The 14280-nt window shown below is 46.6% G+C and overlaps 1 protein-coding gene across 3 annotated transcripts in view; it reads right to left on the bottom strand.

Moving 5' to 3' along the window:
- Window positions 1-2473: 2473 nt before the first annotated feature.
- Window positions 2474-14280, bottom strand: part of fat1a (FAT atypical cadherin 1a) — a 71973-nt gene continuing 60166 nt past the window's right edge. For 2 of the 3 annotated variants that reach the window (XM_084574114.1, XM_084574113.1), the window contains exons 19-29: window positions 13579-14175; window positions 12939-13161; window positions 12715-12846; window positions 12387-12544; window positions 10885-11353; window positions 10324-10477; window positions 9947-10057; window positions 9158-9798; window positions 7725-7862; window positions 5920-5955; window positions 2474-5191 (exon numbers count right to left, since the gene is read on the bottom strand). In XM_084574114.1, the coding sequence (XP_084430240.1) occupies window positions 4527-5191; window positions 5920-5955; window positions 7725-7862; window positions 9158-9798; window positions 9947-10057; window positions 10324-10477; window positions 10885-11353; window positions 12387-12544; window positions 12715-12846; window positions 12939-13161; window positions 13579-14175 (3324 nt within the window). In that variant the 3' untranslated portion in view covers window positions 2474-4526. The remainder of the gene's footprint in view (window positions 5192-5919; window positions 5956-7724; window positions 7863-9157; window positions 9799-9946; window positions 10058-10323; window positions 10478-10884; window positions 11354-12386; window positions 12545-12714; window positions 12847-12938; window positions 13162-13578; window positions 14176-14280) is intronic. The other variant, XM_084574115.1, reaches the window with a different exon arrangement.

The raw sequence follows: 14280 nt of genomic DNA on the forward strand, positions 1-14280 counted from the left end.
CCACTGTAAAATCTTTTTTTAAAAGGAATTTCATGTTTTTTGGTTTTCTTCTCGACGTAATTGACCCTTTAAATGGACACGTCTACCAGATGAAAAGACAAATAAACAAAGGTCCAAACTCTTCATAAACCCTAGCAACAGCAAACTCTGCAGACCTGCAGTTCAGTACTGCTCTCAGTCAGTCTCTCTCTCTCTCTCTCATACTGGTGACACCATATGATTCATTAGAGGCAGGCTGAGGAGAGATACACTATATTACCAAAAGTATTCGCTCACCCATTCAAATGATCAGAATCAGGTGTTCTAATCACTTGGCCTGGCCCCAGGTGTATAAATTCAAGCACTCAGGCATGCAGACTGTGAAACAAGACATTTGTGAAAGAATGGGCCGCTCTCAGGAGCTCAGTGAATTCCAGCGTGGAACTGTCATAGGATGCCACTTGTGCAACAAATCCAGTCGTGAAATTTCCTCGCTCCTAAATATTCCACAGTCAACTGTCAGCTCTATTATAACAAAATGGAAGCGTTTGGGAAAAACAGCAACTCAGCCACGAAGTGGTAGGCCACGTAAAGTGACGGAGAGGGGTCAGCGGATGCTGAAGCGCATAGTGCAAAGAGGTCGCCGACTTTCTGCACAGTCAATTGCTACAGAGCTACAAACTTCATGTGACCTTCAGATTAGCCCAAGTACAGTACGCAGAGAGCTTCATGGAATGGGTTTCCATGGCTGAGCAGCTGCAGCCAAGCCACACATCACCAAGTGCAATGCAAGGCGTCGGATGCAATGGTGTAAAGCACGCCGCCACTGGCCTCTAGAGCAGTGGAGACGCGTTCTCTGGAGTGATGAATCACGCTTTTCCATCTGGCAATCTGATGGACGAGTCTGGGTTTGGAGGTTGCCAGGAGAACGGTACATTTCAGATTGCATTGTGCCAACTGTGAAATTTGGTGGAGGAGGAATTATGGTATGGGGTTGTTTTTCAGGAGCTGGGCTTGGCCCCTTAGTTCCAGTGAAAGGAACATTGAATGCTTCAGGATACCAAAACATTTTGGACAATTCCATGCTCCCAACCTTGTGGGAACAGTTTGGAGCGGGCCCCTTCCTCTTCCAACATGACTGTGCACCAGTGCACAAAGCAAGGTCCATAAAGACGTGGATGACAGAGTCTGGTGTGGATGAACTTGACTGGCCTGCACAGAGTCCTGACCTGAACCCGATAGAACACCTTTGGGATGAATTAGAGCGGAGACTGAGAGCCAGGCCTTCTCGACCAACATCAGTGTGTGACCTCACCAATGCGCTTTTGGAAGAATGGTCAAAAATTCCTATAAACACTCTCCTCAACCTTGTGGACAGTCTTCCCAGAAGAGTTGAAGCTGTAATAGCTGCAAAAGGTGGACCGACATCATATTGAATTCTATGAGTTAGGAATGGGATGGCACTTCAGTTCATAGAATGAGTAAAGGCAGGTGAGCGAATACTTTTGGTAATATAGTGATAGTGATAATATAACTTGGCAGTAGTCAGCCTATTACAGCCACTGTGGAGTGACTCTGCTGTCCTGACTGGAGGCTCAAAGGTCCTTCTTCCACCGCAGGGCTCAGGAGGGAAAAACAGTCGACCCTGTGTGGAACTGTGACCCAGGTCAGCGCAGCGCAGAGATCCAAACAGTGAAGAAACACAGAGCACAGTGAGTGTGGTGGTGGTGGTGGTGGTAGACCAGGCCTGGAGCTGTCAGTCAGGGTCATGTTATTTCTTCAGCCTCGTGAGACAACCAGGGTTTATTGATACAAGGAGCTGCAGGGAGGCAGAAAAGGAGGAGGCGACAGAAAGCTGCAAAACTTTAAGGAATGCAATCTATAGCTTCGCTTTGCCACTGTCTTAAGTTATTGCTGGAAAATGACAATATACGAGTGCACTTTTATCTGATGTGTTTGGAGCGCCGCAGATTAAGATTCATTTGCAGATGGTCGTCTCAAACGCACATTTAGACTTTTGATCGATTGAAGGACAGACTGGGCCTTTCTGTGTGGAGTTTGCATGTTCTCCCTGTGTCTGCGTGGGTTCTCTTCGGGTACTCCAGCTTCCTCCCACCGTCCAAAGACATGCTGGTTAGGTTCATTGGTGATTCCAAATTAGTCGTAGGTGTGCATGTGAGTGTGAATGGTTGTCTGTCTCTCTGCGTTAGCCCTGTGATAGACTGGTGACCTGTCCAGTGTGTACCCCGCCTCTCACCCAATGACAGTTGGGATGGGCTCCAGCCCCCCCGCGACCCTCCAGAGGACAAGCGGTTACAGACAATGAATGAATGAATGGATGTCCAGCACAATTATCAAGAACAGTCCCACAGCTGTCCCTGTACATTTTCAGTCCCCCAGATATTTAGCCTGGCATGGTCGGACTCAGTTCTTATCAGAATATCTGTTAACACTCATTGAGATTTCATTTTGGGGCATGTTTTAACCATGTTTTACTGAGAAAACAAATACCTCTACATGCATTTTGGATAGTCCTAAAACCAATTAGAGTCCTTTTATGGCAGAGAAATTTGACTGCAAATCAAATGGTTTAGGCTGGCGCTATGAGATGATGGGAAGAATAGTCACGTAGACTACGCAGTCTACGCCCAAACCGTTCGATTGGCACGGCAGATCTGCCAGAGCATAATTAGTTCCCAACAGAATGACCCCAGACCAGCTTTCCACCACAAATAATTGTGTGCGGGGAAGTTGGTCTTACTACGAATAAAGAAAAGTAGACTGAGCATTTTGTAGCACGGCAGCCAGACCAAGAATAGAAGCAAAATTCAACTGCAACCTCCGATCGATTATCAAAACAGTGGTAACAACAGTTTTTGTTCTTCTTGACTACAACGGGTCACAAGGTTGCCACAACTACAGCAGCTTCTTCCGCAGGAATAAAAACATAGATATAATTTTTATCCTTCCAAACATGCCTGTTTCCTCAATTTGCTCCTTAATCATAAATATGCAGAGGAAATAAACGCACGCAGACATTAGGAGTATTTTTTAGGAATAATTTATTGCCAGTAGGAAAGCGTGAGCTTGTGGCAGTATTCAATAAAAACCTTAACAAGACCATAGCATTGCTCAGACACACACAGACACCTGAAAAAGTCACGTGTCCATGGATAACTCTGCACTATAAATATATTGGGTCCCATTTTCTTGGTGGAAAAATAAAGAGGTTCCAAAGTCAAAATGTACAAACAAACTAAAATTAAAAAAAAAAAAAAACAACAACACAAGAATATGCAGTCGTTCATTGAAGACCCTTTTTGAAATGAGCAAGAGACAATAAACTTTACGAGTACACTGTGTTCAGAAAAGCCACGCTCTTCTCTTCTTTTTTTAACATGTTTATTTTTTTTAGTGAATGTAAGCACAGTAAGGCTGATAATGTCACACCATTTAACTCTTCTTTTTTTGAAAATAAAAGCATAGAATATCTACAAAACCTAGTAAACTTTGAAATCAAAACTGTACATTTACATTTACATTGAAAATGAGGACTTGTATAAAAACATTTCGCTTGGATTTTCTTTATAGAAACAAAGATACTGTCATGAAATATTCTCTTCTTTTTTTTTTTTTTGTTTCATGATGCTTTTCCTGTTACATTGAAATGTTGATCCTTCAGACAATCCACTATGATGACAGTTACTTAAAGCAATGGCACCGCCAACTCAAAGGGGCAGGAGTTGGACTGAGATAGACGCGACAGAGGCTCGAGTCAGTCCCGTAGCTTCTTCGCACCGTCTCAGCCGAATGGCCTTCCCAACCAGTCTCAACAACCCCTGTGTTTGTTTTTTTTTTAACTCAATTCCTTGTTTGTGTCAGTGTGCGTGTGCAGTGCCTTGCAAAAATGAGTCACTCTCCTCAGTGTTTTACCTGCGAGTTAACATGTACTCACCCACTCTAAATAAGATCTGGTGCAAACAGGTGACTCATAAAGAAGTCACCGTCTGTAATTAGCTGATAGAAGTAAACCTGTGTGCAATCTACCTGTCACATGATCTGAAAGGCACCACTAAGACCAAGGGCCCTGGGTTTAAAAAACTCAAAACTCCCCTCAAAGCACAGCTAAATCCATGATGAGAAGAAAAAAAAAATGGAGAGAATATGGCATCGCTACAAATCTGACAAAAGAAGGTTCAACAAAGAAGATGAGATTGAAGGAGCAGCAGAGATAGAGCAAATCACAAAGGTTGCAATAGAAATATGAGATTTTGCAGATTTATTCTTATTGTAAATTTACTGTTGTTGTTGTTGTTTGTTTTAGTTTGGCCCTCATGACAAACCCCGCCCATCGCCCCCCAGAACATCATGCTGTGGGAAAAACACAAGGGTGAGTACTTTAACAAGGCACTGTGTTCGTGTGTCTGTGTGTGATCGTGGGGTTGTACTTGTGTGTCCACATACTGTGCGTGTTTAGTGTGGGCGCTGTGTCAAGGGAGAACATAAGGTGTAGCTGTGGCTTCAGGCACTTTTGTTTGGATCCAGTGTCAGACTTCAGTGTGCTGTTGGGAGTCCAGCGCCGGGATGACCAGTCGCTCAAAGTGGCCCTCATCACCGCTCTCATAGTCGCTTATCATCACCTCGGACTCCTCGCAGCACGCTGACATGTCCGAGCAAGAGGCTGTGGACGTGTACAGAGACATGGACATGTTGTCCAGAGCCGAGGAGTCAAAGTCCCGGCTGCAACCTAACGGGTAGCCCCCTCTGTAACCGCCGTTTCCCATGGTGGAAACCGGGGTAACGGTGCCAGAAGTGGCTCCCTGGCCGTCGCCGTCGCCCCCGTCGCTTGGGTAGGAGTGCTGCGGCAGATACTGGTTAAGGCTGTAGAGCTGGGGCAAGGCCGGACGCTGGCGGACCCCGCCCGGGCTGCCCGGACCGGACGCAGGCGCGTCCAAGTCTCTGCCGTGGGGGCGGAGCGTGTCGCCGTACTCCGGCAGAGGCGGAGGCGGCAGGTCGTCGTTCGCAGGAAAGTCCTCTGGCGGCGGAGGGAAGTCGCTCTCAATGTCAAAGCCGCCGGGATAATAGTCGGTGTCGATGGCGTTTGGGTCGCTGTACAAAGGGGCGGGTGACTCCACAACCTCATACTGTGGAAACTCCTGGATTCCAGGAAGTTGAACACTTGGCATCCAATCAGATGTGTCCCAGTGATATCCTGTTTGATAAGGAGAGACCACAGCACAGACGCGTGTTAGTGTTGGGAAACGACGCGTCATTGATTTACACCAAAGGGCGCCGTGTTAATGTTAAAAACCCACACCATGCACGGGGAACACGGGTCAAAGGCACAGCAACACACTGAGGTTTAACATTGAACTGCACAACACAACAGAGACACATTTTCCTGTTGTCTTCAGTTATTTTGTGTTAAACCTAAAGTTGTCTAATCCAAATAGGTTTCAGTCAATAAACTCCTTACCTTTGGTTAAATAACACCTCACCTACGTTCTGTTTCAGACTTACAGCACACTTCTGCTTTACCGGGACTTTAGTTTAAGGTGCTGCTTCACCAAACCAATCAATTTTAGAATGAAACTACCCTGAGTAAAGTCTGGTTTTAGGCGTTTGACAACAGATCCTGTGACAAACAGTTAACAGCAGTAACACAGACACATAATCTTTCCAGTTAGTTACTGAGCAACGCCTTTTTTTTTTTTTATCATATCACATTCAGCCATGCAGAGGAGTGTTTCTGGGGTGATAAATAATCTGACAAAAGCCACACATGAGACCTCACTGCTAGAAATCAGTGTCACACCGGCTCTGGCTCACAGACGGGGTTTAAACACTCCTCGTTCAGCTTGAGGGTTAGTGGTTAAACATTAGAGGGCGGGAATCGGGGGGGGGGAGGAACACCAGTCAAACAAAGATGTAAAAAGTCACCTCTTGGGTTCTTGAGATCATGAGCCAAAAAAGACTCTTTACATGAGGCAAGAAAAAGGGGGAGAGAAAGAGAAAGAACAAGTCACGTTAACATCTAGAAACAGAGGACAATCGGCTGAGAGCATAAATGAAATGAGGACAATGGATACTGGAGGACACATCACGACGGAGAGCGTGGCAGGTAAGCGAATGCACAACAGGTTTGCCATTTTCTTACACAGACTTCCCGAGGTGTGTAATGGAAAGTTGTAAAAGGATCAATAGTGAGGCTTGAAGGCGACCCTAAAGCCGCCGGTTTAATTCAGCATTTGCATATCTTTTTAATTAGCAGCCGGATCAGGAAAAAAAAGCGGGAGGCGCCAGGGTTGGAGGAGGCTCGTCAGTGTAAGATAATGGCAGCTCTGCAACCTACACATCCCAACACCAAGGACAAAACTGCTGGCAGATGGAAACTAGAGGAGTACCTGCTCCTTCCACCGTGTCAACAACGGAGCTGACAAGGTGGATTACTGTCACTATGGAGGCTTGTGAGAGGTAAGGGAGGGGGGAGAGGGAGTGGAAGAGATCTTGCATTAGTACAAATGATTGCATCATTTATGAAGAAAGGAGAGAAAAAAAAAACACATATGGAGCGAGGAGTGGCGGGTGTGATGCCGACACAAGTGACACTTCCCACAAATGTAGCAGCTTTTAGCTGCTAGACACACTTTTTTTTTTTTTTTTTTTTTTTTGCTTTTACACTGAGGGGGGGTTCATGGCTGGGCACAAGACAATGGAGGGAACGTTTGTGTGTGTGTGCAGGGAGATGGATCTGGTTTTCTTTGTGCAAGGTAACACACGACGACAACATACTGAGATGCTAGCGGGTGCTATCGACAGTACAGATGGAAGAACGTGTGAAATTCCCCGGAGATAAAAGCACATTTCCAACCCTGTGTTCAGAAAACAAACTGAGGGAATGACATAACGAATCACCTGTTTTGCAACCGACTCCATTTCTAGTTCAAATTAGGATTAATTATCACTTTAAATTTAAGGATCCATAGGAAGGCTCTGATGACTAGCAAACAGCACGGAGGGTGATATGAAGAAAAAAATGATAACAAAAATATGCATGTATACCGTTGTGACACGGTCCTTGACGTTTGCTTTAAACGTCAATGTGAAGCTATGTTTTAGAAAAAAGAAAACAGACAAACAAAAAAAGAAGAAGAAAAGGCATGCGCGTAAATGATAAATCAAAATATGTCAAAGGCTCGTGAGTGACTTTCAAACAGGATGTAACTACTGTTTGAGAATGTCATCAAACTCCTTCTGAAGCTCAGCTCAGGTAAACTTGGAGACAGAAGGACAGAAAACAGGGTCAGAATGTTTTTTCTTTTTAAATAAATAATCCCAGGAGAATTACACAGCACACAGTGTTGTGATGGCTTCCGTCTGCACCGGCTGTGGTTGAGGACTTACAGGCTGGACCCCCCTATTTAAAACCTTGTTCTGGATCTGTGGACTGATTTGATCCATATGGGAGCTGAAGCCCCGCAGCAAAAAAAAAAGAAAAGAGAAGAAGACACGTGACCCCAGAGCCACTACTGGGCCATCCACTTCTGAGCATGCGAAGAATACAAAAGCGTTAAAATCAACAAGGCTCTGAAAGGCAGAGGCAAAATCCTGCGAGCTGATCAGACCCAAGAACACATCACATCTCATAGATTTTGTCTACGGAAACACAACTTATTCCAAAATGTGCTGTATCGTTAGTATTTCTCAAATGCAGAAGGGGGACCAGATTTCCTCCAGCAGCGTACCGTTATCGTCACAGGACTCTGACTGGAAGGAGCTGAGGGAATGGACCTCAGACATGCTGCCTCTGGTGTTGTATGGGTGACAGGCGCTGTCCTCTACAGGCTTCTTGGTCAGGCACGGGTCCAAGTCCACCACTTTAGCTGGAAGAGAACGCACAGTGTGGTTTTATAGTGTAGCCTTGTTATTGTAAGGGATATCAACCAGCTAAGTAGCCATTTGATTAGGTACACTAGTGAAAACAATGTACTAATATAACAGTTCTGCATAAAATCTTGGTGTTCAGGGTTTAAAATATCTGAGAGAGCTGTTGATTCAACTGTATTTGAATTTTTTAAACAGTGGTTTGTTAAGCTCAGTTTATGCTGGTGCGAGCCATTCATACTTGTGCGCTGGTCAGTCTGACTCACTCTGTAAAAACGCCACCACAACACTAGTCTGTGTCTTTTTTGTCAGTTGGTTTAATATTTGTTTCTACTTCCTGCTTCATTTTCAACTGAAACTTTCACTGAAATCTCACTGAAGATGAGTCATACAAATGTTTGTGTCTTCGAACCTCCTCAGTTAACCTTTCCTTGATGTGTTCCATCTTTATTGATCCAAATCAACCAATTCGAAAATCGTGGAGATACACAAGCAGCGAGAAATACTAAAGCGGTAATCGCATAGTTACATTTCTGGGGAGGTGCACGTCAACTACGGCGTTAGGGTCTGCGTAAGGTCTGGGCTGTCGCCATAGCTACGGCGTCAAATTGACGCAAGAGCATAAACCGCCTATTAGCCAGGAAGACAGACCAACTTTCCTGTCCATTTTTTCTATTTGATTCTTTTGAGGGGGAAGGTTGGTCTGGAGTGGCTCCACTGGGAACTGATTATGCTCTGGCAAAGATCTGATGAGAAGCGGTGACTGACAGTAGAGCAACAGCGACATAGTCATACACGTCATCTGAGCGCCGTGGAGTTGAATTAGTTTACAACAAAGTGGCCTGACTGGTTGTGGGACTATCCTACTGCAGGCAGAGGGACTTTTTTTCTCTGTAAAGGTTGAAACAGGCCCCATAGTGAATCCAAACAGTGTGTTACCAGACTAATTTTCTGATAAGAATTTAGTGTGTTTACACCAGATTAGTGGTTTGTTCTATTATTAAATTGTGTTGTGTTGTACTGACACTCCATTGGTCTCCGCTAAATAACAGAAACACTTCACAGCACCACAAACTAAATCCTCCAAAATGATCCTACAGTTGAATTACCACCTTTCTGACACTATCATGAAAGGAGAATTAGTCCAGGACTGTTTTATTGGAAGGAATTTGTTTTCACTGGTGTACTTAATGATGTGGCCATTCTGCTGATCATGGTCCTGTGTTCACGTGTGCTTCATCTCTAGGGAGTTACTGATATTGCTTTTTTTTTTTTCATTCAGAAGCAAACTCACCGTCATAGTCGTAGTCCCAGTTTGGCTTCTGGATGGAGTCGCTGTCTGAGACGGAGTTGGAGGGAGGGGGAGGAGGGAGGTTGGGTGCTACGCTGCACACAGCCACGGTCTTGCGGTGTCCGTGCACAGAATCCGGGTTGAACGTGCTGAATTCGGGATGCTCCGGGATGGTCGACCCCTCGAAGGAGTTCCTGTCTAAGTTGTTCCGCGAGTCGCTTGGAATGCTGGGAGTGTAGGAGATGGGGCGCACCGGCACCTGAGGCGGGATGTCCGAGTAGATGTTTTTGTTGAGTTTGGCGTCGAAGTACGGCCTCTGGAGAAAGGAGTGGTGCACGTTTGAGCCTCCGGGGTGTTTGTCGGCGGCGGCGGCCTTTGACCTGCGACAGGCCTTCTTGCGAATGATGATGAAGAGGAGGACCATTATGAAGATGCTGGACACGAACACCACGATGCCGATCACCTCCTCTAAGCCGATGTTCCAGGAGGTGGAGACAACCCCCTCAGAGACCTGAGGTGGGAGTTCGCACGTCTGTCCGGTGTAGCCCGTTGAGCAGTTACACCTGTAGGAGCCGTACGTGTTCTGGCACTGGCCCCCGTTGACACACGGGTTCTTGGTGCACTCGTCTACATCGCTTAAACACCTGGACAACATAATGAAAGTCAGTGAGGTGTGCTGGAGCGCGAATCGCTGCAAATAACTGCTGTTTCATCACATCAGCCTTGTGTTGTTTGAGCTACTAAACTAATTTGGGAGTGTAATTCAAGAATCTGAACTTAAAACCAAATTACCTGTCTCCTTGGAAGCCTCCTTCACACTCACAGACAGGACCATCCAGGCTGTCGATACACTTTCCGCTGTTCTTGCAGGGGTTGTCCCGGCAGTACGGCCCCAGCTGGCACCTGCATTCAAAACACGATTACTCCAACAGACCTTAAAATAAATTCTGAAATTTGCACCAGAGATTTTCATTTAGCGGTGATTATCTCATTACAAACACAAGTTTTGAGTTGCTGCAGGACAAACTGCTGTGTAAATAAAAAAAAAAAGGCAAATTACAGGTCTGCATATTGACATGAACTGCTTTGAAGCATGCCGATAAAATCTAAATCTTCTTTACCGAGTTGTGAGCAATCTTCTGATTATTATGGAGATCAAAAAGACATACCTCTGTCCCGAGTACTGCCCTCTGCACTGGCAGTAGAAGTCATCGGCACGAGGTACGCATGTGCCACCGTAGAGGCAGGGGTTGGAGGCACAGGGACTTATAGCGATCTCACAGTGTGCGCCCATGAAAGAAGCAGGACACTTGCAGAAGTAGCCTTTCAGAGATAAAGGAACACAACACTTTTTTTTTAACATCTGGCTGCTGCTTTTGACACTCTACACATCCTGCAGATGTTTTACAATAAGCCTCCTGGTGATGGCAGGTAATTATGCCCCCGAACCTGGCAGGTTTTTAATGTGAAACAGATGGAGAAGTGTTAAGTCTGCATTAACAGTGAACGGCACTGGCTGCAAATTAATATGGCACGGGCATCAGTAAATTAACATTCACACTAAATTATGATAAAGTATTCCTTTAAAGCAGAGCCAATTAGAAGTAAAGGCTTAGCTTCTATATATGGTGTTGATTAAAAGCCAGGTTCACGTCTTCAGTTTTAACACTAATGCTGGTTGCAAGGAACTCAGAAAAGTGCACAGACTTGACCAAAAAAAAAAAAAGTACCTCCATTAGGCAGCGAGGTGCAGCTCCCTCCGTTGGTGCAGGGGTTGCTGGAACAACTCTCAGTGGGTGCGAGCGCACAGCCGGGGGCCACGTCCACGATGTCCTCCAGCACGGCGTGGGGCCGGCGAGCTCTGGTGTTCAGGGGCAGCTCCTGGCCATTCAGGGCGATGGCCTCCATGCAGCCGCGGAGCCCGTTGGTGATGGGCAGGCTGCGCCCGTGGCGGGCGGAGGTGTGCTGGCGTACGTGGCCGCCGAAGTAAATGCTGTTGTCGAGGTTGAGGGTGCGCAGGGTGCCCGGCGCCGTCCCCGAGGCGGCGTGCACCCGGTCGAGAACCAGCTTGGCGTAGTTGCCGTCCACCTCCAGAGAGACGGTGTGCCACTCCCCGTCGTTAACCTGAGCGCTGTGGACCGACACGAGGCCGGGGCCGCTGCCGCAGTCGAACTTGTACTGCAGGCGGCCGTTCACGATCTAGATTAGAGGCAGAGACGCAAACATTCAGCATCAAGCATCTAGATAACTCAGTTATAATTTAATATCTGACACACAGTGCATCCACTTACTGGCATGTCGTCAAATAACATTTATATTCCCCCCAAAACCACACAGTACAAGTTTTGCATCATTCTACGACAACCTAACTTCTGTTCAAGCCTCTGAAACAAACAAACCGTAGATGGCAGACTGATAAACATGAACTGTGTCTAAGCCAGGCCGGCTCTTTGTCTGAAGTCTGGCATGCAGACAGCTACACCAGACAGAGTCGAAAAAGGAATGCGTGGAAAAGTGCTTTCTGTTTCCCTCCCACTACTAAAATAGCTCGTGTGTGTTTTTCAACCCACCACCACATTCCCATGGTCCCTCATGTGAAAGCCGTTTTAAAATGCCTTTTTTGAACCCTGCAGCACAGTCGGTTGGCACACATGCCTGGCTGACATCGAGGGATTGGAAGTCAGTTATGTGTTTATTAAGCTATTCGGATATGGAAATGCTGGACGGGTAATACAGAGTTGAGTTGAGGACTGACTGGGACTGATAGGAAAGTCATGAGTTTGAATCAGGAATATTTTCTCTTTGGTTGCTTTGTTTCCTGTTTTTATTTTGTAAAGTTCTTCCTTGTCCTGCTTTACTTCCTGTGTTTTTCCCCTTTAGATAGTCTGATTGGTTTCTCCTTGTGTGCTCCGCCCTCATCAGTCCTATCTTTCCTTTTGTTCCTTGTCAAGTCGTCCGCTCTGTTACCCCCGTCGATGTTTTGGTTCAGCTCCTGGCAATCCCTGACTCGCTTTTGTTTTTTGGATCGTTTGTTTGGATTTTCCCTGCCTGCTCTTTCGTATTTTGTTTCCTGCTCCTGCCTCCCTCTGTGTCCTACGTTTGGGTCCTACCTCACCCCCCAGAACAGAACGTGACAAAGAAAGCTTATCGATTCTGTTTTAAAGAAAAGGAATGAGTAAATATCCCCGTGTGGGAGTTCCAGTCCTGGACACGGAGGTTTGCACACACATACCTCAAGTATGCTGTAGTCAGTCCCTTTGGCGTACATGACGGTAGCATGGCTGGAGAAGGTCCTGAGCCTCAGAGACAGCTTCATCAGCTCCTTGTTCTCATTCTCCATCAGATGGTATTTCACGTATCCGTTTCCATTGAACGTCAGCGAGTGGCCATCTGACGAGGAGTAACAGACGTATGTTAAGAGGAGCAAAACATGATTTGGGAAATCCGACACTGAGCACCATCTTTGTGTTATTTTTATCATCAGTACAAGGAGAGGAAGTTGGAGGAAGATTGGGGGAGAATGGCAAAAAATACCAAAGATCACAGATGAAGAGTCTTACCGGTGCATTTGCCCATCTTAGCCTCAGGACACACACAACTGTAGATGGTATCTCTAGGATCTGCCACGCACTCCATACCCTCAGGACACGGGCTGTTCTCACACAGGTTGTTCAACACAGGACAACTGCCACCTAGAAGACGCAATGTTTCCTTTTAGACCAGGCTCTAGATGAGGAAATGTGTGCGTGTGTGTTTGTGTCTATACGAGGCGTAATCAGTGTACCTTCGCACTGGCAGGTCGCGGTTCTCAGGTACCGCGGCGTGACGAAGCTGAGGCGCGCCGTGCTGTACGTGGACATGGTGTTTTTATCCAGGGAGATGACCTCGTCGCAGAAGTGCAACGGGCAGTCGAGCCCCGCGCACAGCTTCTGCACCACCCGCACGAGGCGGACGCCGGTCATCTCCTCGATCACAGCCGCGGAGGAGTTCAGCTTACGGAAGACCACCTGAGGGAGATTAAGAACGCAGATAAAGCGCTGAAATGAAGAGCTCTGCTGATCGGTTCAAGGTTCCGATAGTGGATAAAGGTTGAAGTTATTTAAAGGCTAATTAATTAATTGCTTTTGACCAATACCATTTTGAGATTAGATAGAATTCACGCTAGTATTCAAAGTTTTACAAAGTTCTTGCATCTGGATCAGACGATTTAATGATGAACAGAACGAGTTATTAATTATTTAAATATTCAGCAACTATTTAGAGTACTGAATAATTGATCATTTCATGAATATTTGCTGCTTTACTCTGTTCTACGTCACAGTTTTAGACTGATAAGTCTAGTAATTGAATGAATAGAGGAATCAAAAATTATCAGGAGAATACAAGCTGCATGAACAAACAGCTCTTGATCTGGGTGGTCTTACCTCCTGAGACTGGTAGGGGCTTCCAGATCTCTCCAGCGCCAACAGGACATCCAGATCTCCTTGCTCCGAAGGCTGCAGGCTCACCAACTGAACCTCACTCCTCCGAACTCCAGCGATGTTTCTCAGCGCTCGCTGGAAATTACGCCAGTACTCCCCAATAAACTCCTCAGGGGCGATATTTGCAAAGCGCACAGCAATGGAGTTGTCCAGGGCCTGGCGGGCCGCCTGGCGAACGTGCACGGTGACATCGGCGGGCGTGGTGAAGCGCCCGTCGGTCACCGTCACATTAAGAGGGTAGTGACCCACATCGAGCGGCCGCAGGGCAATGACTTTACCGTCGGAGGCTGAAATTGAAAACAGCGCGCCCTCCTCGTCCGAGGGCGATGAAGACGACGGCGCGAGGCTGTAGGTGAGGGTGTCGTAAATGTCCTGGTCGGTGGCGTGGATCTTGCCCAGAACTCCCCCGGGGTATTCGTCGCCAGCGGTGGAGATGAAAATGTCCAGAGGGAGAACTGCCGGAGGATAGACGCTCTCTTCAATTATACGCACGCTGATGAAGGCCGTGGAAAAGAGCTGAGGTTTGCCGCTGTCCGACACCTGAACACGAGGGGAGAGAAGGACACACACGCTTTATCTTTATCCCAACAGCAGAGGGCAATCAAGCTCCAGCGCTACCTGTATCCCTGAATTAACGGCATGGAC

This window comes from Chelon labrosus (genome assembly GCF_963514085.1).
Source record: "Chelon labrosus genome assembly, chromosome: 2".
Taxonomy (NCBI): Eukaryota; Metazoa; Chordata; class Actinopteri; order Mugiliformes; family Mugilidae; genus Chelon; species Chelon labrosus.